General features: G+C 28.0%; 5 protein-coding genes across 6 annotated transcripts; 2 read left to right on the top strand and 3 right to left on the bottom strand.

Moving 5' to 3' along the window:
• Positions 1–54: 54 nt before the first annotated feature.
• Positions 55–7,888, bottom strand: LOC123268019 (transcription factor E2F2). Of its 2 annotated transcripts, XM_044732901.1 has the most exons (10): positions 7,100–7,888; positions 6,795–7,023; positions 6,455–6,591; positions 4,483–4,577; positions 4,245–4,402; positions 3,986–4,127; positions 3,455–3,668; positions 3,083–3,356; positions 2,618–2,981; positions 55–2,324 (listed from the first exon to the last, which is right to left on the bottom strand). In XM_044732901.1, the coding sequence occupies exons 4-10, from the start codon at positions 4,559–4,561 to the stop codon at positions 2,200–2,202; spliced, it is 1,356 nt and encodes a 451-aa protein (XP_044588836.1). In that variant the 5' UTR covers positions 4,562–4,577; positions 6,455–6,591; positions 6,795–7,023; positions 7,100–7,888; the 3' UTR covers positions 55–2,199. The 2 variants fall into 2 exon arrangements, with proteins under 2 accessions (XP_044588836.1, XP_044588843.1); XM_044732908.1 differs by lacking the exons at positions 6,455–6,591; positions 6,795–7,023; positions 7,100–7,888 and adding an exon at positions 5,829–6,123.
• Positions 7,889–8,255: 367 nt separating this feature from the next.
• On the bottom strand, positions 8,256–9,834 carry LOC123268139 (protein archease-like). The gene is made up of 4 exons (XM_044733011.1): positions 9,612–9,834; positions 9,398–9,422; positions 9,021–9,225; positions 8,256–8,953 (listed from the first exon to the last, which is right to left on the bottom strand). The coding sequence occupies exons 1-4, from the start codon at positions 9,661–9,663 to the stop codon at positions 8,768–8,770; spliced, it is 468 nt and encodes a 155-aa protein (XP_044588946.1). The 5' UTR covers positions 9,664–9,834; the 3' UTR covers positions 8,256–8,767.
• Positions 9,835–11,437: 1,603 nt separating this feature from the next.
• On the top strand, positions 11,438–25,174 carry LOC123274370. The gene is made up of 13 exons (XM_044742005.1): positions 11,438–11,598; positions 11,711–11,800; positions 11,905–12,171; positions 12,231–12,389; positions 12,474–12,619; positions 15,396–15,531; positions 16,336–16,598; positions 16,679–16,790; positions 18,099–18,304; positions 21,294–21,474; positions 22,853–23,140; positions 24,776–24,925; positions 25,008–25,174. The coding sequence occupies exons 1-13, from the start codon at positions 11,526–11,528 to the stop codon at positions 25,157–25,159; spliced, it is 2,223 nt and encodes a 740-aa protein (XP_044597940.1). The 5' UTR covers positions 11,438–11,525; the 3' UTR covers positions 25,160–25,174.
• Positions 13,118–14,876, bottom strand: LOC123268114. The gene is made up of 5 exons (XM_044732998.1): positions 14,801–14,876; positions 14,593–14,723; positions 14,284–14,456; positions 13,469–13,677; positions 13,118–13,386 (listed from the first exon to the last, which is right to left on the bottom strand). Exons 1-5 carry the CDS (start codon positions 14,859–14,861, stop codon positions 13,235–13,237), a joined length of 726 nt encoding a protein of 241 aa, XP_044588933.1. The 5' UTR covers positions 14,862–14,876; the 3' UTR covers positions 13,118–13,234.
• On the top strand, positions 15,659–18,632 carry LOC123268102. Its single transcript, XM_044732987.1, has 4 exons — positions 15,659–15,906; positions 16,336–16,598; positions 16,679–16,790; positions 18,099–18,632. The coding sequence occupies exons 1-4, from the start codon at positions 15,843–15,845 to the stop codon at positions 18,386–18,388; spliced, it is 729 nt and encodes a 242-aa protein (XP_044588922.1). The 5' UTR covers positions 15,659–15,842; the 3' UTR covers positions 18,389–18,632.
• Positions 25,175–26,670: the final 1,496 nt, after the last annotated feature.

Here is a 26,670-nt window from a genome sequence, read left to right as displayed (position 1 = left end):
CAATTTTATTGAAATATTTCTACAAGGATTTTATAGAAATTATACTTATCTGTATTGAATTATACACATTAATTTTATTTTTTATTTATTAATTAAATAGGAATTGTAATTCAATTTGTGTTCTCTTAAGTTTAAAATCTACCTCCTCTCACTTGTTACATTGCACAATGTAATCTCAACAGTCTATCGAATATAAATCTAACTATAAAATTAATACTACCGTTTAAAATAGTAGTGGTTTTTTTTTTATTTTATATTATTTCTTTTTTTTTTTTGTTTTAATTTTACGATAAAAAAGATTCTTTATGAAATTTAGTGACGATGAAAAAATTAAAAATCTTTTGACTGTTGAAACACAACTTGTGACGATAAAAAAAAAATGATTACCTTCTAGAGATAATATTTCATTGAAAAACATCTATCTTCATTAATTTATACGATTAAATTGCATTTTTATATTCGAGTAAAAAAAAATTATACATATATTTTTAACAAGAATTATCTAAATAAAAAAAAAATAAAACAAAAAAATGTTTATTTTTTCTCAGTTAAATAATCATTTAATTTAACATTACTAATTAAGGAAATGAATCACACACAACTATATGTGTTAAAGACAAATAATAATGTAATGCAATGCGAATATTTCACTATGAACATTAATTATTTATATATAACAATTTTAATGAAAAAAGATGTAAAAACCGTGAATTATTGCGAAGTATTTAAAATCTTTTTGATAAAAAATACCATTCACGATTGTTAATAACATTTTTTTGTTCTGTACAAATGTGAGATGAATGAAAATCTTTCTCTCTCTCTTTCTCGCTCGCTCTCTGTTTCTCTTTTTCACTGCACCCTTACACACGACATCAGATAATAAGTGCAAACATATATACACTTATATATAAATTAATATTCTCTTGATTAGAGAAACTGATGATATATAATTAAAAAACAAAAAAAAAAACCATTGCAAATTTAATGACTATAATCGAAGTCAATTTCGCATTTTTTTACTTTATATCAATGTTTTTATATTTTTAAAATTTTTTATTTGCTTTAAAAAATCGTTTCTTCATCCTCTTTTTCACTTACGTACTCTCTTATATATGTTTAATATTTACAAGTGCAAAAAGTGTCTTCACTGATACAGGCACTATGGCTTTGGACGTACACTAAAGATGTAAAGATAATTAGAGTACATCCTCAAGGAGCTTGCGAAGAGGAAATATGTTTAAAAACTAAAATTTTTTAATTTGATATTATATTTGGCCACTTGTAAGTGATTATTTCTTCGAAAACCCCTTTTACAGAATGACATTTATATTCTGACTTAACTATCTTTTTAAACAAATATTACATCTTTTTTTTCCATATTTTTATTATAGAAAATTATAATATAAGATTTAAAATCATAAATTCAAGGTATATGTATACATATATATATTTTTTTTAATGTGGTTTTGTCATTCTCTGATTCACATGACTTGAGTTCGCTCCCACTTTGATACGTACATTGATCAAAATTTTTACAAATAAATGAAAGTCATTGCACGAATTAATAAATTCCTAATATTATACAAAACAAACTTCCTCTACTCGCTCTCTTCTTTCAAATTAAATTATTATAATTTATTGATCAGTAATTATTTTAACAAACCACATCAAAATAATAAACTCAAATATGCTGCCAAAAAATAACTTTTACGGATTCTCTTTGCATATATGTTCACCATTTACATATAAAAGATAACTTGCATGTGTAAGTATTGTAGTTTATTACATCACGTAATCAATATATATTATTTGTTATTTTCCAAGTGCATTGAGTTAAATATGTGATATGTTATCTGTACATTATAATTTTAATATTAAATATTATAACATATTAATAAATAAAATTAACTGTATATTGCATAATTTACTATTTACTAATCAATTGATGATGACTGCGTACAATTGAAAGTTGAAAGCGAGATTTATAATTTGATCACTGGTATCCACAATATTCTCTTGTTGTACTTGAGTAGAATAATATAATTTTCATTCCTTTTGTTTACTACATGCATTTATATTGGACTGTAATCAGATACTCAACTAACAAGGGAAACGAACTCACAGTTTAGAGTTTAATGAAAGATACATAAAAATAAATTTCTGCTCAAAAAGTAATCAGTTGTCCAGTAAATAATTGTTCTAAAAAGGAAAGTCGAAGAGATCGGACAGACCTTCGCCAGAAGCTAATGAAAATGAATAATCGTTTTCGGAAAGCGGCGGCTCCAACGACATAAGCGATTCTCCGAAATCAAGAATACTCATATCTAAAAAAATAAAAAAAATTGTTTATTCTTAAAATTAATGCATGTTGATAGTGAAAAATAAATTAATATACAAAAAATTGCAGTTTAAAAAATAAATACATTTTTTTTATTAAGATGATTAGAACAATCACCTAACTAGAACTCTGCCTGTGATGTGATTTATTATAAAACTACACAAGTCACAGACAGAGCTCCACAAGGTAAATGATACAGTGAGCGTTCTGTAAATAAATTACAAACTATTTGGAATAATTAATCAATTAGTTTTATTAATGCAAGTAAATCAAGTTTACCTGACGACATTTGATCTTCCGTTTGTAGTTGATATTTTCCACCACCCATGGGTTCAAAATCATCAGTCTCACCCAACATAGCATCTCTCATACCCGATGCTGCTGAAATCGTTTCAATTTCACGTTTTATTGCACACGGATACTCTGTTTTAATTTTCATTCGAGGTTCTATCCGATGTGTTTGTTGTTCTTGGGTAACCAAAAGTTCAGATGGTAATTGAGATGGATTTTTAGACTTCGATAAAACTGATGTAGATTGTTGTAATTGTGATGATGTCGTTGTGGTTTGATTTTTCACTGTGGAATCATCAGGACATAAGAATACTTCGATTTCACCATGTGACGACCTCATGTGAATTTGTAGCTAAAATAAAAAATAGAAAATATATTAAAAAAAAAAAAATAAATAAATAAATAAATAGCTTACAACATTAGTAATTTAAAACGAAAGAGAGAAATATTTACTTTGGGTTGCCCACAATTACTTGTGGGTTGTGGTACGTGTAGTGTAGCTTCCGGTGGTGCTTTTACTGCCATTATTGCTTGATCGCGATATGCCGGCACTGAGCGTAAGTCGTGATAAGTAACGTAAGCGTATCGTCTATCAGCACACAGTTCTCTTAAACTTTCTTCAGCACCGAGGATTAAACGATCTAAAGCATTTTCCTTAGCTTCTAAATCAGTCACTTCTTGCCTTAGCTCAAGAATATTATTTCTCTCACCCGGCAACTGCCCACCTCTAAAAAATTCGATTTTCATATTTTTAATAAATAAAATATAAATATGAATAAAATAAAAAACAAAAAAACTTGTACTTGTACAACAAAATTAACTTACTTCCATTGAATATTATTTTTACTTTTTTTCTCCAATATACCTATACCTTCTAATACATTTGTAATATCGTATATTCTTCGTTTTTGTACTCCTAATTTTTCGGATGCGACATTTAAATCTACTACGCCGTCATTACTATTCTCCACTAAATTTATAAATTTTTTAGTTAGTAAACTTAACGACGTGTCATATCTTGTTCTTTCCAAATTTTTACCTATTGAAAATATTAACCATTAAATTAATAACCATCATTATTATTATTATAATTATAAAATATGATTGAATTGTTCTTTCTGATTAACCATGTAACTGCGAGCATCTAATTTTATACAAACAAAAAAAAAAAACATACCGACAAAAATTATGTGATTAAATGACGGTAGATTTACTACAGTCCTATTATGATTTTTAGATACTGACAGTAGCGAAAAATTTTTACTATTTCGACAATTAAAAAAATTAGAATAAAATGTAGTTACAAGATAAATACAGAAAGGGAATTTTGTATATAAATTGTAAAAGAATATGTACTTTTTGAGGGGGTATGATTTGAGAATGAATTAGATCCTGATCTCCGTCTTTTAACTCGAGGAGCTTTGAAAGCTGATTGACTGGATGCAGTTGATGCTACTTCCAAATTTAATCTTCTTTTTACAGCTTGCACTGACATTTGCTAAAATGAAAATAATTCACATATAATTAGACAAAGAACAAATATGTTGAAACTAAAAACTTTAAGAATTAATTTTTACTTTCTTAAAGTTTTTTTTTTTTTTTTTTAATTTATTACTTCAGGTCGAGGTAAAGGCTGTGTAGGTCTTCTTGTGACTTGATAGCAAGGAGTCTGTCCATACTGATGGTCTTGTAAATGGGGACTAGGAGTTTCCTCTGCTATTTTTTGTGGTTGAAGTTCGTCCAAAGAATTGCCATCGATAAATTCTGATTTTACTGTTTACCAATCGTTAATTTAGTTACAATTGTAAACAATATGTATAAAATAATAGATATTGATAATAAACAGAGCTCACTTAATTTAGTTTGTGCCATGTCAGGTGTAACCGGCCTGGAAGGATCTTCCAGGATCACTTGTCTTCTTACACGTGGCATCTTGATAATTTAGAATCTGAAGACATACAATAACACATTTCAATTATTATTTTATCATTTACATAAAATCAATTTTAAATTGCTTGGATGAAGTTTAATAATCATTATTTATAGTAACTACTTAAAGCTATAAATTATCATAAAACATTTTTCTGATTATCGAAATAGAAGATGGAGAGAATGAATTTGGCAGATGGACACATGGAATGTCGGCGCGACGATCGCATGGCGCCTCGATCTCGACTTAAGAACAGCCGGAAGTCGTCCCGACGATAATTATAAAAAAAACTAATTGTTAAATAAACAATATTCATTTAATAAAATTTCAGTAGATAACAGGCTCCATCATAACATTCGTGTCAGCAAAATGTTTTTTTTTTAAATCACCAAGCGAATTTATTTCAACTACCTAATCTAAACTTTTGTTTATCAATGTTTATTTATGTTAATTAACTTTTAGCATAATTATTTTTTAATATATAATTAGCAACTTAAATCTGATAGACTAAAAAAGACTTTCAAGTTTATAACAAGTACAGCTGTTTACAGATGAGCACGACACATGGAATTTAATGGTTGTACTCGATGATTGAATTACAGGACTAGAGAGCTTTGAGTTTTCGTTAGAATATTATTTACTTGGGATAAAAAAAAAAAAAAAGAAAAAAAAATGTATTCAACATGGAAAAGTCAATGTGGGGTGCCCATGCTCGACAACGCCGGGACGCCACCATGCTGGGCGTGCACACTAACATGTCCTGTAGAAAAATTTCTTTTTTCTTTTTATTATTTTAATGATTATTTTTTCTTTTGTGATTTTATAAAATTTATTATGAAGAAAAAAAAAAGATAAAGTATCACTGAATTGCAGGATTAAAGATTAAGTGTCATGTATCTTATCGTATTACTCGATCAGCTGTTTAATAATTTTAAGTGATATTGAGGATAGACAATTAAATACTGTTAATTTTTTAAATTAAAAATTTAACGTAAACTTTTAACATTTCATGTCTAAATGATAAATCACAAATCTAACAATTTAATAAGTATTGATTAATATCAATAAATTAATTATAAAATGTTATGTAGAAACAATTGAGAGCTCACGTGTTACTCAGACTTACTATTAAAAGTACAATAAAAAAAGTTAAAGTTAAAAAAAAAGTAATAAATAAGTAAATAATAAAGTAAGAGTGTAAGTTAAAGGGTATAAAGTAATGTAAGTTTTCAATTCATATCCATAAATAATGATCAGCAAAGTACTCACATGAGCTGATGGCCATTTAAAGTAAACCAGCAAAGACCTGGCGAACGTGAATAATCCGCGGTATTCATCGACAACGACCACGACGACGATAAGGATGTTGAATAACTTGTAACTCAAAATCAGCAACATGCGTGTACATGTTCTAATGTATGTGGATTCCCGTGGGTTAAGTAGAGTTTAGAGTAACGACAAATGTGAATACTACTACAGAATACTACTCGTATTCACATTGGTTACGTTCGAAAAGCAAGAGGGCCACTCGTTAACTATCGTCTCGGAGAGCGCCTCGTTCGCAATGAGAAACGAATGAACGCACGCGTTGGCCGTGCTTCTATCCTCAACCAAACACCATAAATTCTTGCTTCATTCTTTCTCTCTCTTTCTTCTTCTAACTCTCAATAATATATGCAAAAAAAATTTCGCTAGACATTTTTTTTCTATTTCAGATGAAAAAAAAAAAAAAAAAAAAAAAAATACCAGAACAAATGAAAGCTTGAATGTCCTCGACATTAACAAGGTGGGGTCTAAAAATTTCTCCTAAAAATTTAGCTTAGATTGGCAATAATAATAAATTTAAAACGGGAAATAAATAACACAATAAAACTATCAGGTATTTTCTAACTTACCTGACCAAAGACGTGCAGTATTTTGAGACGTTTAGCCACACACACTCTTCCGGGGGTATCGTCGTTGGTTGGCACAACAGCAGCGTGTTAAAGTCTCGTAATAAGAGCCATATCCATCAAACTGTTTCGGTCTTTGACTTAACATACCAATAATAAAATTTTAAAATTAAAATTAAAGATCAAATATGCTCGATGCATACAAATTATAAATATTTTTAATGTAATTGTTATGTGATATGACGTTTGATTAAATTAAACTTGAACATAAAGGTGTGTTAACACAAGACCATCACTTATACTACTGCTTGAATTAATAATGAAAGTAAAAAAATAATCTCACCCTCTTTCTCTTTATAGTTATTAAAATAAGTTCTCTACTGCGCTACGGTGTCCATTTTCTGTGTCGACGGAAACACACAAGAGCACTCCTATTCTCGTTTTCTCGTACAAGCGCCGTCCGTAGGTACGATTTATACGATAACAAGCCGAGACCGGCACTGTTATATCATTAAAATAACCTTTTATAGCAGGTCATTGTGCTAACCGCAAATTTGTCTCCATATTAAAATCTTTTAACAAATAAATAAATAAATTAATAATTAATTAAATACTAACTCTAATGCTTCGTTGAATAAAAAATTTTACTTTTAGGTGAGACCGGCTCCTGAAATTGATTTGTTTTATAATAATAACAATTTTTGTATTATTAAAATAATTATAAAAAAAGAGGAAAACAGGGTAATACTACTTTAAGATTTCCACTTATGTTTTAGGATACTCGGGGTGTAAAGAATACAGAAGCCAGTTTTACAATACAACTAGATACCTCTAAAAGTATACTAGTCTTTAAATGTGTAGGTATACATTTATACGTCGTGACAGTCGTTATATTTGTGAATGATGTACGTGTACCGGGTATTGCCATCTGTTGGGCTCTGTAAAACTAAAAAACGCGCGCCAAAATGTCAGCCTATATTTCCCGCAATGTAAGATACCAACGTAATAAGTTACTTACACCATCACATATTTAATATTAAGTTTTATCTATAACCGATTTTTAATTGTTATTTGTTTTAAATATTTACTGGTGACCAAACAACTATAATGTCCGTCACTCACTGTTATTTGATACTCCAATAAATGGATTATTTAAAAATTATTAAACTTAATATTCTATCTGACGCCATTCTGCGTTTTATAATAGGTCGCGTCACGAAGCCACTGGTAGGTACTATTAACCTTCAATACACGACTGTTATTTGTTTAAAATATTATTAACAGGTTGATGATTTAATGGTTTTAATTGTTGACTTTTAGAGTAATTATTTATAAGTGATTTTGAAACGGGTGACTAACGCAGACTTAAAACCGTCGTTGCTTATTCCCGTTTACTTGGTGTTGGTGAGAAGACCACTGTTGAAACTGCGAGCAAACGATTATCGTTTGTTCCTTCGGGAGGGGGAGAGATGTTTAACACTCAGGAGCGTATTTATTCAACCATTTTTTTGTAAATTATAATTTACATTAATTATTTTTGTTATTAATTTTATTACATTTCTTAGTGATCTACTTAACAAATAAATTCGATAAAAGTTGATCAAATTTCTGTAAAAAAATTTTTATTTAAAATTTTCAAACATTTCTTACATATATTATTTTGGATGTTATCAAATGATTTTTTTATAATTATTATTTATGCAAAAAAATTAACAAATTTTATAATAAACTTAAAGAAGAGAATTATATTTCAATAGAGCTTTAGGATCGGCAATCAGGTGAATACTTTGATAGATTACAAAAATTCTAAGGAGTTGATGACGTTGTTGTTTATATTGATGAAAAAAAAGTAAATAATAAATTTAGGAAATAATTGGGGATTATATATAAGGGCTCTGTCATATATGTCGACGAGGTTGATTTGGGTCTGGTAAGACAGAGTGGGAAAAGGGGCCCGGTGTTCTTTTCGTAACGTATTTATTCGAACCCCACACAACTACAAAAGGGATCTTGGAACCAACAGCTCTGAGAAATAAGGCGTCGTATTATTTTCCCTCCATTCGCCATGAAATTCTTTTCTTTCCCCTCGGACATTTAAAGTATACCCCTCCTTACAAAACTCGAGCCTTAGTAGTCAGGTTATAAAATACAAAAAGGATGAGCTGTAAAAAAAACTATGCCTGATGCCTCTTGCCGCATATCATTTAGAAGTTACAATAATTAAATTTGAGCAATGTAGACTTCTGATGTCGACCAATGTAATTGTGATATTGTTTCTATTATTATATTATTATTTTTATTATTATTTTTATATGACTAAATATCAATAATTACAAAGACCTCAGGTCGCTCTGTTTTTGGAGGAGTATGAATCTGCATTGCTGAATATGTTATTGCTTTAACTTCAGTACCCTGGGGATGCTTTCCCAGTTGAAACTCTTCACCAAATGCCCTTGCAGTTATTTTAAAGTTTTCTTCGTCGAATTCCAGTATTTTAACTTTCTGCGAAAATAAATTTAATTAATCAGAAGTATTTTTTATATATACAGAAATCGTTGCAAATATATACCTTGGCAATAAGAAAAGGCTCTGCGGAAAACATGAATAATAATTCATCTAGGAAATGATACAACAAACCCAGTAAATCGTCAGCTTGTGCTGTAATGTCATATGATTGATTTATCTCAACTGTTTCAAGATCTGTCATGTAACCAAACATAGCCATCCCACATTGCTCGAATGCCTCCTGCAACGTTTCACCCCATGCGTGAAGTCTGAAAAATTTTAATGGTAATGTTAATAATGTTAATAAATAATTATATATTTATAAAAGTTTAATTTGATCAATAATATCTCTTATCAGTTTTAGTCTGACAGTTAGCGCTTAACCTACAAAATGATAATTGTTGATAAAAAAAAATGCTAAAAACAATAGTTGAGACTTACTGGACGTCAGCCGTATGATCCAAATCTGCAATGGAATAAATAAAACATTATTAATTGTTTTTTATACATGAAATTGGTGAGTAGTAAATTTCCCGCCAATTTTTCCACGTGTTGATTTAAATACCAACCATGATTAATTGTATGAATAAAAAATTAATAATGATGGTTAGTAAAAATTACAACTAATTAACAATTTATGTTTCAGATAACTTACATTCATATTTACATGGAGGGATATTTGAATTTTCATTTGTCAAGTCTCCCATAATGATTATTATCAGCTGATTACTATACAGTAAAACAAGTCGATCAGCTGATTCACTGACACACTCGCTGTGTGTATATATTTACACATAATTTAGTTTGATTCTGTACAAAACTCGGCAAAGATGTCAGCAGTAGTCGAGAGCGCAAACAGTCGGTAGTGTAGTTTATAAGCCCGGGAATAATTTTAAACATTATAGTTGTTTTTATTATTAAAATCTTTCACTGGGTAATGATAATTGTTACTACAGAAAATGAATAACTAAATAGTTTGATTAAATGTCATCCACTGAATTAATTGAGACGCCTGCACTACTGCAATTGCAATTCAATGAGTAAGTAATGATGAAATCATTTGATTAGTATAGAATATAGATGTTGATGAGAGTAGGATGCAGAAATAATATATTTTATTTAAACGAATTGAATGAAATAAAATATTGTTCAGGGACTGGGTAGACAAATTTTTTGCTTAATTTCGACAAAGGTCGAACGTTTTATGTCAAACAAATTGCTTAAATATTTATGGTAGTATTAGTTTTGTATCGTTATTATTTTCAGTTTAGACAACACAGTGACATTCATAAACTTGTTTTTTCTCCTGTACAGGACTCCAAGGGCACCCACTTGGAAGCAGTGTGCTCGTTACATAAAACCAAGAAGAAGTGTGATTATACTTGATAAAAATGATGCTGATGTTGATCTTCAATATAATACAAGGGTGCGACAATTTTTTTTTTAACTTTTAATTCTTTACATTTACGTAATATTTATTATCATATTCAATACATTCTATTTATTTATCATTTTTATTTATATGCTTATACAGAAAGATTTATATTTATATTAAAAATTCTAGACAGTTAATGTTTTTTATTAATTTTAATTTATAAAAAAGTTAATAAATACGAAGTTTCCGTATACTCTTACAACAAAATTTATTTTAATTAAAATATTAATTAATTCAGCTAATCAACTTTTTTTGCTCATCAATTAACTCGTCTTTATCACGTTTATTACAATATGAAAATTCTAATAGCTTTTAATGATATTTTTACTTTTTTATAAAAATAATTTATACATTTTTCATTCAATTAAAAGATAAATTAATTACACCTTTTAATAACCAATAAATAACCAAGAAAACTGTATATTTTTCCGTAAATATCATTTAAGAAAAACAAACAAGTGAATAATTAACATTATTTGTTTATTTTTAATTCATAGTTATTTTTAAAAACCTAAACTTTAATGACTTAAAGTAATTGCTATAAGATGTAAAACCGAGTAATTTTTAAGTTGTTATACCAGTCAATAAAATTTCCTTATTACGTTTTATCAGCAGTAAGAGAAAAAACAAAGTCGCATAATTACTAAAATAATAAAAAAAACCTGGAAAAATTTTTAATAGTAAGAAATTTATTAAAATTATACGTGTTTATATTTCATCAGTACTTTGCTTAAAACTTACAAAGTATTAAAACGTGTAATCTTGAAAAAAGAAAAAAAAAGATTTTGAAGGGTATTCTCGATGAGTTTAATATCTAGCAATTAAATCCAACTGATTGTTATGATGACGCAGATCAATAAATGATGTGTTGAATCTGAGAGTGATGTTTTAAAGATAGTCTTGTAAGACAATAACTATTTAGACCACCTTGGATTTTTTCTCACCTCTCGCTGTTCCACGATCCGTATTTGACTTCTTAGACTCCCCCCTAAGATCAGCCTTTTGCGCGTATTCCTAACTAATGACATGCAATTTTGCAACGCAGCGTTGTTAAGTCCTTGACTTGAAAAACTATATAAAGTGAAACCGTCAACTCGCAGGACTTGATATTCATTCATTTTTATCAAAGCCAAGATGCAGACGCTTACATTAGTTCTTTCCTTTGTACTAGGTATTTCTTCAATCACTGCTCAGCCAGCTGATTTATGTAAGTTCTTTCAATTAATAAATTTATTTATTATTATTTCTTTTAGTTGTGAAATACTATTTTTAAGTACTTCCTGGATTAGTTAATTAATAATTTAACAAATTAATTATAGCTTCTATGAAAACATGCAAAAGAGGTACAGATGATTATGCATCATGTATGAGATTAGCTTTTCAAGAGAATTGGCCAACTCTCGTAAAAGGTAATGTTTCTTTTACTATTTTTTTTTTATTCGAATTAAAATTTCCGAAAACAGTAAATAATGAATAATAATTAGTAATTACCAGTTAAATTTATTCGTTACAGGAATGCCAGAGATAGATTTACCACCTCTAGATCCTTATGAGCTTGATGTCATGGCCACTGATTACCAATTCGGTGAAGTAACTGGCAAAATAGTTGTACGTAATGTTAAAACTTATGGTATGTCTAAAACTCGTTTCTTATCTATAAGACCATCCTATGAAGAAAATCGTTATCGTCTTGATATCGATATGGAAATACCAAAAATGTTTGTCGAAGGAGACTTTAAATCTGACGGTACTGTTGGATCTTTTAACGTGATCGGAAAAGGTAAAAACAATTTTAATATATACGATTGAATTGGTTTTTATTTAATTTTTTTGTGCCAGGTCAATTTAATATTAGTATGGAAGATATCTCAGGAACTATGACTTTAGAAGGAGAAGTCATTAATGACAGATGGGTTTTAGACAGATATAATTTTATGCCCGAAGTTGGAAATATGAAGGTCTGGGCTTCTGATTTATTCAATGGCAACAAAGAACTCAGTAAGCAGCTTTAGATATTTTGTTTTGAATAGTGAAAAACTCAAAATTTGAAACCTTTTCTTACCTTTATTTTTTTTATTATAGCTGAAGCAGCACTTAAATTCGCAAATGAATACTGGCAAATTCTTTACCGCGGAATGTTACCTCACGCTGCTAAGACTTGGAACGCGTATATGAAAAATCTGTGCAACCGTATTCTATCCCACATTTCGTTCTCAAAAATATTTCCTTGAATAGATCTTTTTTTTTTCTTCATCAAGTCAACGTAATTTTAACAAAAAACCAATGGTAATTTTTTAAATATTTCATAATTTCACAGTTGTAATTTTTTTAATACATTATATTTAGTGGTTAATTTCGTTGCGTTTAAGGAGAGATGAAAAAAAAAATAATGTCAAGGATTCATTTTAAGAGCAACGAAAAATTGTTACAACAAAAATATTGTTCTAAGATTTAGAAAGTAAAGAGTCTATTATTAAGTTTTAGTTTTTATGACGATTCAATATTGTGAGTGGAAAGTTCAATTCGCTCACTTTGCTAATCATTTGTTTTATTGTTTTATTGTTGTTGCTAAAATGACTATTCATGTAAATATTCAAACAAATAAACCTTTATTAATTACGTTACTCCGTTTGTTTTTTTATAAAATAAAAATGTGGAAAAAAAAAACGCATTGAAATTATTATTGTTACAATTCAATTTTTATTCATTGAGAAAAATATTTAATACTTTTTTTTATATACACGGTATAAAGTCTATCTTAAACATAATAATGATTACAACGACATCAACAATAACAAACAACAAGTAATTACTATCGATAAAGAGTTCATTAAAGCATTAAATTATGATACAAGAAAAGTTTCAATCGGTACATGTCGCAGTAATTGATTAACAATTCCAGAGAATAAAACCGACAATTTTCTTTTTAGCTGCGGCTCCATTGCCTTCAGTACTTCCTGTCCGTTATCACGCAGAAATATATTTGTAGCCTCGCCTAAGTATTATAAGAAATTATTATCAATGATAAAAATAAATTATTAGTATTTAACTATCGTAGAATTTATGTAATTGCTTACTAATTATGCGACTGCGGCTAGTATTTTTTTGAACTCGCATAAAAACGTTTTTCACGACGAGTTGAACATCTAAAGAATCGACGTGCAGATAATTCTTTTCATTTTGTACAGATGTCGTCACAATTCCTTTTACAAAAGCTTTTACTTGATCAAATTTTGCAGAAAAAGTTCCATTGCTGCTAGCCGGAAGAATAAACAAGACGCCTGTGCTAAAAATTAAAAATTCAATTATATTATAAGTTTATTTGGTACACTTAATTTGCATTACAAATATTTCTATAAAAACTTAAGTTTAATACAAAAGTTTTATGCTTTTATTAGAAACTATAATAAAATACTATTATAAAAATTTTATAAGACATAAAAGATAAATATTTAAATCATTTAGATCGAAGAATCAGATAATGACATTTGTAAATCTATAGGAAGACTACTCGTAAAAAAAAAAAATTTTATTAACATCACCTTCTCAAAGAAATATTATGAATAAATTATCTGAGCAAAGGAGAATTATTTTTGTGATAAAAATAGTTTTTTACAAATAATCAAATTTACAAAAATTTAGTAAAAAATAATTAAAACAAATCAATATTAACACCTTAATCAATCTTATTTAATCTCTGAAGTAAGATTATAAATTAAGATTACATGCATGCTTTCTATTTTGATTTCTGAAGATTTAGTGATTAATTTTTTTATAAGGATACTTAAATAATCATTGACTTTCACGTTATTGCGAAATATTAATTTTTGGCAGAAGGCGGAACGAATTCGCATCTCAAGTGTCATTTAAAAATAATATATTCTGTTATTACCTGGAATATTGAGCCGCTAATGTCAAAACAGGCATTTTTATAATCGCGTAAAATGAAGAGCCAAGTTTAATGTCTTCAACCGTAAAGTTGCTAGCTCCCCTAACATACAATTCCGCTAAACGAACCCTATATCCGTTTGTACCACCTGTCAGCGAGAGGGTAAGTTCATCCATCTGTTTAAAAAATTACATAATACATCAACATCACAGCATATAACACATGTTTTATTATTCATTATTCAATTTTTATCGCTTTATTAACTCAATAAATATCTATCATATTTATAAATTCAGAAAATCATTCACTCACCAGAAAGGGTTCTACTGAAGGTAACTCTATTTCAGGGATACCGCTCTTGAGGTATGGCCGAAGATGGTGTAAAGCCTCTATCAGACATTTTTTCAATTCAGGATCACTTTTAGAACATTGTTTAACATAAGCTAAAATAATTAAAAATTATCCATTTATTAGTACAATATAAAACATTTTTAATATTAATGTTTTAGCTTTTACTCACGAGGAACTTCCGATAGTACGAATACAAAAATATTCAGTAACCCAATCAAGATAAGATACATTTTATTAATTTTTTTTTTTTTTCTTAATAAATATTTTAAATATTAAAGTTTATTTCAACGTAACTATTTAACAAAAATGTGTCTAGCAACAAACGTCAGTTAAAACTGAAGTCGTATGAGAAATTGCAGATGTAAAAATTACTTCAAGAGGATACTTTCACTTTTAATCTAAGTAAAACAGTCAATTATATTGCTATTATTATTAACATAATACAAAATAAAAAAAAAATGTTAAAATATACTTACCTTCTAATCATTTTCATTTTCTTAATACCTTTCTATCTGCTTCTCTCTATCTCGTTGATGTAATGGCAACATATTTATATATTACGCATTACGCGAGCTTATCACAAATTGCGTGTCGATTACATCGTTATTATTTCATTGATACATAATTCTAATGCGGCAAAATTATTTAATCCGTAATTTATTTTTAAAAGTAAACTTATTTCCATAATACTTGAAAATTAAAAAATTCATGACTACAAATTGTTTGACGCAAAAATAACTAATTGCCTATTGACTCATATTTAGCAAGAAAAAACCAACAATAATGGAATTAATGCTAATGACAGTGAGATGAGTCTAACGTCCAGATGGTTGTTAAAGATCCGGGTAAGGTTTGGTATCAGATTGCAGAGGCTAGCGGATTCAGAGGTTGATATCAAAGGTTTAATATTCGTAGTATTTTTATTATTATAATGGCAATAATATTTTATTGAAAAGGAGGGGGGTTCTGATAATTATGTAAGTAATGTGGACTCGAAAATTCAAAGGATAAAGAACGTATCAGAGCTGGTTTCAGATGCATTACTAAGAGTGAAAGCGTAAGCATCAGGACTCGAATGTATTTGTTGTGTCTACCAAAGCTACTGAATCGCACGTATATTTATATTTCACTGTGTTGACCGCAAGGCCAAGAAAGTGTAACACGTTACTTTAATACCTTTAAGAAATCTACTGGACCAAAATAATAACGACATGTTTAAGTTGATTGGATTTAGTATATTTTTCACAATTAGTTTATCTTGTGCCGCTGAATTTGGTGAGTAATTATCTAAATTCACTTTATTATTGGTTGTCAAGATTCACTTTTATTTTATTTTACTGAAATTTAATCATAGTGCGCAAATTATAATATAACTTATAATAAAACTAGTCATAATTATTATGATAGAAAATTGACTTGTGAAATATTTTTTATTGTAATTGACAATTGCTGTTACTTGTTATCTCAATAATCAAAAGTACGTTTATTTTTTCAAGTACCAAGTAATGTAAAGAAATTGTCTGTACGATAATTTAATCTGATTGGTGAAAGTGAGATAAAATAAATTATTTGCGCCAACATAATTTATATGAAATCTTAAATTATCCATCAATAGATTTTATTAATATTATTTTACGCTTATAATATATATTGTTTTTAACGAAATTAGTGTAATTTTATGAATTATTTGTTCGTGTTTTGCAGAAGATGCATTCAAGAATTGTTACTCAGACGTCAGTGGATTTGACTCTTGTGTTAGAGAAGGACTTAATTCTATAAGACCATATTTCAAAACAGGCTTGTCGAAATATAATGTCAAGCCGTTTGATCCGTTTTTTGCTGAAGAAGTAACGGTGACGAGAGGTTTGCCTAGAATTGGATTTGTTTTGACATTGAGAAATGTTACGGAAAGTGGATGGACAGCAAGCAAAGTTACCAAGTTTGTCAGCGACTTATCTAATTATAAAGTAACAATTTGCTTTCAATAGAAAAATTTCTTCATCAAATATCAATTTAAATGTAATTGTAATTCTTATTTGTTTTTTAGATAGTTTATACTCAAAGTTTTCCAGCAAAATTTCTTAATGGACATTATGAGTTCACTGGAAATTTATTGGGACCTCAAATAAAAAATAAAGGAAAATTTACGCTTGATTTATGTGAGTATTACTTCTAAATTTATTTTTGTAATTAAAAAAAAAAAGCCAACTTTTATAAAATAAAAACTGTTTCACAATACTTACAATTCATAAATTTTTCATCAAATAATTAGATTTTGTAACATTCATAGTTTATTTATTTTTATAAAAAGGTGAAAATTATTAGTTTGAATTAAAAAATTTAAAAGTTATAAAAAAAAAGTGAAGGAAAATTTCTTTAGTTAAAAATTAATGATGAAAGAATATCATTACTCTTACTGCTTTCTTGATTTTCTGCTATGATTTGATTTGCTCTTTAAGATTAATTTACAATTTAAAAAAGTTGGTTTTAAAAAAATTTCACTTTTATATGCTGTTCAAATTAATTTATTTATCGTCATCATTACGTCAAAATAATCAGATGTATGTAAAAATTGTAAGCTTAGGATCAACAGGTAACATTTGCATATTGCTAAAAATGAATGAAATATATATTTAGTAAGATAATTAGGAACTTGGACTCATGAATTGATTTAAAATTTTCAAAACATACGTTTGATTGTTTTATTTTTCAACTTCATTAATAAATTTTCACTTTTTTAAAATTTATGAAAGTTTTTATTCTTTAAAGATATTTTTTTAAAATAATAAAAATTAACTATAAAAATTACTTTTTTTTTAATTTCTTTAGTAATTTAGTCAAAATTTTCAAATTTTTGAAGTAATTATTGAGTTTTCAACAAATAACTGCTGATAATAATAATTAATAATTATTAATGATAAGATACATTATCAACTTTTAATTTCAACATTTACAAACTTATAATTAAGCAAAATTAATCAATTGAAATAATAAAATTCAAAGACAAATATTTTTTAATTAAAAATTTTACTATCCAGCTCAATTAATATAATCTCTAGTAATTACTAGATATTATAGATATAGATTATAATCTATGGAAGGATAGTCTGAGTTCTTAATTGGAATTTTGTGATAATTTTGCCACAACCATTAGCATATTTCAACTTAAAAGTTTTGTTCAACTGGAATTCATTATCGATTAAATTTTTTGTAATGGTAAAATTGCAAAAAGCCATCTATTTATATCAATGACTAGGATTGCCTCAGAACTTGTTCAAGAATCTGTTAAAGTATTTAAATCTAAGATATCGTGTTTCTGATCTTTGTACTCTATAACAAAAAAAAATGTAAAAATAAACACTAGTCTCAAAGTGCAACTTCTATGAATAATACAGAGTTCGGTGAACTTTGCAAAAAGTGAATTAAATTTTGTTTTAATTTTATAGAATTTTTTTTTTTTTTTTTAGATGATTTGATTCAAACAACAACTATCACAAAAAAACCAGGAGAAAAATTAAAAGTCCGTGTTGAAGTTGAGACAATAAGAGATTTAAAATTGCACATTTCAAATCTTCTACGAGGACGTCAGGTATTAGAAAATTTTATGGATACTGTTATCAACGGGGCTTGGCAACCTGGTTTCATTGTCACCAGAAGTGTTATCAATGACCTGGTATCTACTGCATTTACTGAAATATTTGGTGAAGCTTTCCAAAAGTTTCCATTTGAGAAAATAATCAAGAAAAAATCTGTATAATAATAACTTTAAGCTTAAAAAAATCTAAACGCCATTTGTGATACATTACAATAAAATAAATTAATCAAACTAACAGTTTAGAGATGAATAATTCTTCACAATTATTTCTTCACGGCCTCAAATCAGAATAATTAAAAAATTCTTGCAAGCAAGTACAAATAATGTAACCTAGATAGTTGTAATTAAAAATTTGTATTGCAAACTAATTAAGCTGTGTACATATTAATGTTCGCGTTCTCCGTAAGTAAAAAAAAATATTTTCTACATACTTGGAAAATTTTGAAAAGAATTCATATACTGTGAATAATTGACAAAAATAATGTAAAATTGGTAAATCTTATTAGGATGAGTATAGAAATTATTTTGACGAAGAAGTAATGATAATTATTTTTACGATGTATAGCAGTTTACCTTGGAATACCGATACTCAAAGGTCTTTGACCCCTTTATGACTAGATTATATTTCAAAGTTTAATTATTGAAAAATCTGATTACTATATACAGCCAATCAAAATCTGCATTTTTTAATTTAATTTTTATTTCATCAGAATTTAAATTGTTAATTCGTTATTTTAATAATTTAAACATAACTATGTACAGATTATCTACTTATTTTGTAATAAAACCTCCTTTCTTGTAATAAACAATTGATTTAAAAAATTTGTATGGAAATTTAAATTTATTTTTATTTGATATATTAATTAAATTATATATCAAGTAAAAAAAAAAAAGTAACCTTTCGGTTTCGTCTGTATAGTTTCGGTTTTTTCGGCGAATTTCCCTTTGTAACTGTGGTGGCAATAAAGTAAAATTGTGAAAAAAAATAAAAACTTTATTACGGAACTTTAATATATATATATATAATCGGTCATGAAAATATCTTTGCTAATTTATTACGGAATTTATTGTTCAAATAAAAAAAAATTCACAATAGAATTAGTAAGTACTTTGACTCTTCTCTAAAGAGTATTATAATTGCAGACACTCTATGCCTCCAGGTTTAGAATACCAAGTGCCCTATAGAGAATAACTCATGACAGTCAACCGGTTTATGCTGAACTGATCAATTGCCAACCTCACTCGAAAGGGAGAGCTAATAAATTCCTCTTCGGTTCAAGTAAGAGGTATGTATCAAACCAAATAATTAAAATCACTATTGCAAATTTAAAACTTATAAATAGAAAACAAAACTAGTCATCTTGTGAGAAGAAAAAAATTAGGACGACGGTTGACCCTAAAGGCCATCCGTGCAACTTCCCGCTCATTTTGTACTTAAGCACTTAAAATTACACATTACGTTTTTGAGCTCTTCAAGCTCAAAATATGATTTTTGTATCATTTTGAGCTCTTCGAGCTCAAAACTCTAATAGCAGTTTAATAAAACACAACTTTTTGAATTTTCAAACCGCAATAACTTTTGAATGAATGAACCGATTTTCACACGGTTGGCAGCATTCAACGCAGTTTTTAAGGCCTTATGAAGAATCTGTAAGTATGAATTAATCGAACTAGGAATTTCGGAGTGATTCCGAAAAAACACTTTTTTCGGTTTTCTTTCGACAACGATAACTCACGAACAAATCAACTGATTTCGACCGCGCTGGCGGAGATCGACTTGGTTTTTTGATGTTAAGAGCTGATTAGTTTTTGGAATCGATCGGTAAAGCCGTGGAAAAGTTATTAAAAAAAAACCACATTTCAAAAAATTTTTTTTTGTAGTTTTTTTGAGATTTCTCAAAATCTACCGGTTCGAATCGGTCCAAAGTATATTCAAAATCTAAGTTTGGTCAATCCCTTTCGAATGGCGCCAACCGTGAAGAAATCGGTCAAACCGTTCAAAAGTTATAAGAGGGTTACACACACACACACACACACACACACACACACACACACACACACACACACACACACACACACACACACATACGGACATCATCGCGGAAACATTCGGGGAAGCTTCCTAGGACCTCAAAACGTCGAGATATGATGAGAACTCGATTTTCGAAAAACGGGGTAAAACCAATAACTTCCCGATTTTTGAAAATTTTCAATTTTCTTAGCGGGAAGTTAAAAATAAGTTTTAGCCGTCTAGCGACACAAATATGTATTATAAAGAAATGTCAAGGGCAAAGCCTACGGTCGTACTGTGAAAACTATTCATGAGTAAGTTGAAAACGAAATAAATTTTGTTTTGGGATTCTTCGCCCCTAACGGGAAATTTCAAAGGAAAAATGTCAATGCTTGAAGTTTAAAAGTGTTTTTTAACGGTAAAAATCATAGTATATATTATTGTAGCGTAAGACAACATGTATTTTAATTTAAACTTAATTTATTTTTTAAGGATAAATTTTTTGAATTAATAGATGAATAAATAATTGAAAATAGAAATTGTAGAAAAATATTTTGAAAGGAAATACTTTTTTATAATGTTCGTATTCAATGTAAAAAATTGTTATTAAAAACATTGAATTGGCGATATATAGATAAAACTTTTACTCTTATTATCAAAGAATGAAGAAAGTATTTAAATAAACAGGACAGCTCTTCGGTTATTGAACTTTGCGAAAGTTTAAATAAATAGCCGAGAGAGGAGGAAAATTGTACGGAGAGAAAACAAAATAAATAAAATACTAGCAATGTTTCTTTCTGTTTCAATTACTGTACTTGCTTATTATATGGTCGGAAGAAGAAAGTTAAGAGGAATTGACGATTGTAAACCCCACTCTTTCTCCTTTATGGTATAGAACTTGATACCATAGCGGGGGGCAATGTCAAGGTGCTATAAGTCCAATCGCTTCAACCACTAGCTGGTCATTTGAGACAAACAAGTTTATCTCTTCAACCTCACCGGTACTGATTTATGGAAAGATATTTCGATACTTTTATATTTTTACTACAAAATTAAACCATGAAAATTATTATAAATCTTCTATGGGCCACTATATCGGTTTTTTTTATGTGCGGGGTTAAAGTTGACGGAAAATACCGCGGACTTGAATTTTTGGAACCATGTTCTAGAAGTGACCCTAACTTGGAGTCATGTCTTGCAAGATCTGCTAATGCATTGAGTGAACACTTCCGGCACGGTAAGAATTTTTTTGTTTTATTTATGAAATATTAAACAATAATTTTAGGGGAACCAGGGGCACGAAGGCCCCCCTGGGGCACGACGGCCCCCCTCAAAAATTAGGTAAAAAATTTTTTTTTTCAATTTCCGTTAAGTTATGACCTCTACAATGTTTTTATGATATTTTGGGCCAATATTTGATATGTGGGGCATAATGGATCACTCGAAAAAAAATTGTTACGAAAAAGAAATTAATTATATTATTAATTATTATCTATTATAAATTTTTGATAATTAGAAATCACATCGAAATAATTAAATAAATATATGATTATTTGCAATGATCACAGATATATTCGTCAGAATAATATTCGCCAATACCTGCGCAAGAATCATAAGACCATATTTATTACAATTTTTACACTGAATCCATGACTGTGGATTCTGAGTAAAGTCCATTGCAATAAAGACAATGGCAATCATCATTTTTACATTTTAAATGGTTTTTTTTTTCTAGTTTTTTTATTTTGATTTTTTTTTTTTTTTTTTTTTTTTTTGTTTAACTGAGGTCGTTTTTTTGCTTCATTTTGATTTTTTTCTTTGAGTTTTCGGCGATACTCAAGACTCGTAAGAATCGTGGTTTTCCCTTGACGACGTTTTCTGGGAGGAGAATCTCTAGATTTTGATGGTAATTGTTTCAGTGAAAAACAAATATTTTGTACGATTTTTTGGGGAGGGGCCGTCGTGCCCCAGAAAAAAAAAATTTTTTTTTTTAATTTTTTGCAAAATTTCGACTGATTCATTCGAAACAGACGGAAAATAAACGTATTTGATGGTTAAAAGCCACAAAAAGGAAAAATCGGCTTAAGGGGGCCGTCGTGCCCCAGGCTCCCCTATTTCATTTTTTGTATATTCTTGCGTTAAAATGTTAGTACGTAGTAAACCTGCTTATTAAATTAAAAACAAGCAATTGACAAACTTAAAGTTGAAAGATAAAAATTTTAATCGTTAATAATTATTTAAAATAATTAAATTATTACTAAAGTTTTATTGTAAAATACATTTTGAAATTCATAATACTAAATAGTTAAAAACAGAAAATATGTCAACTTTTCTTCTTTATAACAATAATTTTAATAAAATCTAATAATTTAATAAAAAAAAGACAATTATGTTGGTGTATGGTAATGTGAACAACCAGGTTATAACGGTTAAACGTCAACCCAGTGTTCCACATTCCGTTTATGACAGCTTCAAAGCAGTGTTATAGTAAGATGAGCAACAAAAACTCTAAGAAATACATATCTGGTCACCTATTTATCAACAGACTTGAGCGAAGCTCTGTTTTAAATAACTGATATCGTAGAAACAGTTAATGATCTATTTATTGTTTTCAGGCCTACCGCAGTTGGGCTACCCAGAAGTCGAGCCTATTGTGTTAGATGAAGTTCACATATCCTTAGGTGGAGGACCGGACGGATACAAAGCGCAATTCCGCGATGTTGCTGCAAAAGGTGTTTCAGCGCTGAGAATAACTGGGTTAAGAACGCGGATAACTGATGATGAAGTTCAATTACAATTGGCTTTGCATATACCGCAAATTAGAGCCGCTGCCAAGTACCGGTCAAGTGGGAAGCTTATCCTTGTTCAAGCTAGTGGTGCCGGTGATTATTGGGGCGAATATGGTATGTTTTAATCTTATTTCCATTCATTTTACAATTTTTTTGTGAATATTGTTTGTTAATAATAATATTTTTTGTTAATTTTTCGGCATTTATAATGAAAATTTTTAAGATTTGTAATTAATTTCTTATTTTTTTTTAAATGTCTTACTAGAAAAATTACGGTGGAGAAAAAACACAATTAAAAAGAAACTTGAGATGAAACTCACTTACACTATTTACGTTCTAAATTAAACTTAACTTTGTAGAGTAACTATGTTAAACATAAAATACTTTGAGACTGATTGTTTGTTGTTTAGTTAAAAAAAAATTTTTTTTTTATTATGTATTTTTGATGTTAGAAAATCTCTGAGTAGATAATTATTACTCGATATCAGGTTTTTCCTTAAAATCATTTCAAATTTCAGCTATGGCTATTCAAATTTCAGTACAAGAAGTTTTAAATATACTATTCGTTTAAGTTTATTTAGAATAAATATAAAATATTTTATCCAAAATAATATATTGAGTATAATATTGAGATTGATCTATTCACTATAAGAATATATATAAATCAGTATAAATTATTCATTAAACCGGATCTAGTTAAAAATTATAACATAAAAAATAATAAAGAAGTAGTAATAAGTTTTTATATTTGAAAATATTTATAAGATTTTTTATATAATTAATAATGATATTATTAGTTATTTATGTTCTTCTCCGCTTCACAGCATTATTTATATTTGTAAAAATGTTTTCCGTAAGATGGATGGTGAATGTGGAAGCGTTCCACATTCACGTAACAGGATATTGGTAGGAAAGGATTGAGAAAAGAATGTAGAGAGGATCATCTTAATGTGAGTTTATAGAATATGCGAGAAAAAATTATTAGATAGCTCGGACTGAGATTCGAACCCAGAACCTTCCAAAGACATGTCGGCTACTCTACCATTTGAGCTATCCGGTCTATACTAAATTTCCTTTCGCTTATTCTATATCCATTGAGCCACACCGTCCATCTTACGGCAAGCATTTTTATAAATATAAATAATGCTGTGAAGCGTGAAAGAATAGGAGTTACGGTAATTATTACGTGAAGCGTTCCACATTCGCGTAACAGGATATTGGTAGGAAAGGATTGAGAAAGGAATGTGGAGAGGATCATCTTAATGTGAGTTTATAGAATGTACGAGAAAAAATTATTAGATAGCTCGGACTGGGATTCGAACCCAGAACCTTCCGAAGATATGTCGGCTACTCTACCATTTGAGCTATCCGGTCTATACTAAATTTCATTAGAAAATATAATAATTATATTATAAATCTTAAATCATTATTAATTATATATAAATGGGGGTTCTCCTACTATTATTAATTATAAAAATTAAAATAATTTATAATCATCATTAAAAGTTTCTTACACATTAATTTTAATTATTGTTTTTGTTACGAACTTTTTTGAGAGTTATAGAAACCAATTGTTTAAATGAAGTTATATGTATAATGTTTCATTTTTGTAGATTTATAAAAAAATTTTCTGACCGTACCACAATAAAAAATAAAATTTGTTAAACTCTTTGTGAGCTCAAAAAATCATTAAAATAACTATAATTTTATATTTAAATAATATTGTAATAATTTGTTAATTATTTTCAGATGGAGTTAAAGCCAAAGTATTTATAAGAGCAAAACCATTTTTAGTAGAAGGACATAAATATTTAAGATTGCAACAATTAAAAATGGACTTTAGTGTTGAAAACATAAAAATGGGAGTTGAAAATGTTCATGATGGCAACACAATATTACGTAAGTACAATTCATTTATAATTAAAACGAAAAAATATAAATTTTGATTATATTTAATTAATATTTATTTTCATTTATATAGAAGCTGCATTAAATCTATTCATAAATAGCAACAGCCAAGAATTGTTAAAAGAAATGAAGCCTGATCTAAGACGGAAATTAGTTCAAGTAATGACATCTTTTGTAGAAAAATTATTCGCTCAAGTACCTTACGATGCTTGGATCATTGATTAAATTTAATTAGTTTTATGTTTAATTTTAAGCAAATCGTCAAAAATTGTAGGTTTAATTAATTATTATTATAGTATCATTAGCCATTACCAATGAAAGTTTTATTAACGTTTTGTTAATAGTCTGATGTTATTATTTTATGAATAGTTAGTAATTTATCTTAATCATATTAGTTTAAGATAACAAATAGTTAGTCTTAAACTTTATACGTTTATAATAATATTTAAATGAATAATTATAAGTATAGGTCATTTATTATTTTATATCGTTATTAACATATGTATTTTTATTATAGTATTAGAAAATTACAATATATTTATATATATGTCAACGAAAAAATATACATTTAGGTCCTAAGTTGTAAAATTTTCATATAAAATAATACAAAAATTTTTTTCACATCTTATATAAAGAATATTCTTCTTAAAAAATTCAATAGTTAATACAATTAATTTTTAATAATTGATTATAACATTATTTCTATTCTAATACAAAACAAAATGATCCTCACCTACTTCATACAAGTTGGTAACTTACGAATTAGCCATTCAAACGTTTTTTTATGTTCTATGTTTTAAGTGAATTATTTAACCCCAACAAATTGTTTCATTAATCAACTTACAAACATTAACAAAGATTATTTACACCGACGATGACAAAGTAAAACTAAAAACATAAAATTAAATTTTATTATATGTTGGAGTAAATCGACGCCCAGAAAGTTGATTCTCGGATCCGGAATTCATTGAAATGACCAATGGATGTTATGTAAAATGTAATGTGTATAAGTAAAGGATTATATCATAAAAGTAGCTTCCGTAAGTAGTGTTTTACAATACGGTATCTTTCATTGATTTGATGTCTCAACCGCATTCATTGATATCCCATGTTACTATTTTTTGAATCATCTTTTCATTACAATATTATATTAATAGATCGAAGATTAGCTTCTTTTGATTTAATACCGTTGCTTTTATTTAAAAGGTCGAAGATATAGACATTTTTTGAAATGCCATGCTACGTTTTTATAATTACGTAAATTCTCTATAATTAAAAGCATACATTGTTCACGTGAAACGGTTACAAAGTTAGTTATTAGTACCTACACATTTTTTTCTCTTTTTTCTATGACTTTTCATTTTTTTTAAGGTTTTGAATAGCTAACATATTATGGAAAATTAAATTACTTTGATGATACATATAATTAATTTATTTGTAACAAATATTTCGTTGTTGTGAATAATGATAATAATTGACAAGTAGTTAAATATAAATAATTTAGTGAATATTTTTAAGAATAAAAATGAAACGTTTACTAAAATTTTGTCGTTATTACAGTCATATAAAAAAGAGTATTCGAACATTAAAAGTATTGATAAAATTTTTAAATTTATTGTTATGAAAATACTCAAAGATCATCAAAGCAATTTCATACAGTAAAGGTGTATGTTTCTTAAGATGTGAAATTTTCTGACATTTTTTCAAAAGTTTCAATATTTCTGCGGTATTTTTAA

Source organism: Cotesia glomerata, linkage group LG1 (assembly GCF_020080835.1).
Source record: "Cotesia glomerata isolate CgM1 linkage group LG1, MPM_Cglom_v2.3, whole genome shotgun sequence".
Taxonomy (NCBI): Eukaryota; Metazoa; Arthropoda; class Insecta; order Hymenoptera; family Braconidae; genus Cotesia; species Cotesia glomerata.
This window is presented reverse-complemented; position numbering and strand designations above follow the sequence as displayed.

Bases quoted from the DNA above. Each gene is read 5' to 3' on its own strand.
- LOC123268019 (XM_044732901.1), bottom strand. From the start codon at position 4,561: ATGCCACGTGTAAGAAGACAAGTGATCCTGGAAGATCCTTCCAGGCCG. The intron at 4,403-4,482 runs GTGAGCTCTGTT...ATTGGTAAACAG, and splicing joins CATGGCACAAACTAAATTAA to TAAAATCAGAATTTATCGAT. The intron at 2,982-3,082 runs GTAAATATTTCT...TTTTTATTTTAG, and splicing joins GTAATTGTGGGCAACCCAAA to CTACAAATTCACATGAGGTC.
- LOC123268139 (XM_044733011.1), bottom strand. From the start codon at position 9,663: ATGGGAGACTTGACAAATGAAAATTCAAATATCCCTCCATGTAAATAT. The intron at 9,423-9,611 runs GTAAGTTATCTG...ATTCCATTGCAG, and splicing joins CCCTCCATGTAAATATGAAT to ATTTGGATCATACGGCTGAC. The intron at 8,954-9,020 runs GTATATATTTGC...TTATTTTCGCAG, and splicing joins AGCCTTTTCTTATTGCCAAG to AAAGTTAAAATACTGGAATT.
- LOC123274370 (XM_044742005.1), top strand. From the start codon at position 11,526: ATGCAGACGCTTACATTAGTTCTTTCCTTTGTACTAGGTATTTCTTCA. The intron at 11,801-11,904 runs GTAATGTTTCTT...TATTCGTTACAG, and splicing joins TTGGCCAACTCTCGTAAAAG to GAATGCCAGAGATAGATTTA. The intron at 15,532-16,335 runs GTTTAATATTCG...CGTGTTTTGCAG, and splicing joins TTCAGAGGTTGATATCAAAG to AAGATGCATTCAAGAATTGT.
- LOC123268114 (XM_044732998.1), bottom strand. From the start codon at position 14,861: ATGTATCTTATCTTGATTGGGTTACTGAATATTTTTGTATTCGTACTA. The intron at 14,457-14,592 runs GTGAGTGAATGA...TTTTTTAAACAG, and splicing joins CTTCAGTAGAACCCTTTCTG to ATGGATGAACTTACCCTCTC. The intron at 13,387-13,468 runs GTAAGCAATTAC...TATAATACTTAG, and splicing joins TAGCCGCAGTCGCATAATTA to GCGAGGCTACAAATATATTT.
- LOC123268102 (XM_044732987.1), top strand. From the start codon at position 15,843: ATGTTTAAGTTGATTGGATTTAGTATATTTTTCACAATTAGTTTATCT. The intron at 15,907-16,335 runs GTGAGTAATTAT...CGTGTTTTGCAG, and splicing joins ATCTTGTGCCGCTGAATTTG to AAGATGCATTCAAGAATTGT. The intron at 16,791-18,098 runs GTGAGTATTACT...TTTTTTTTTTAG, and splicing joins AAAATTTACGCTTGATTTAT to ATGATTTGATTCAAACAACA.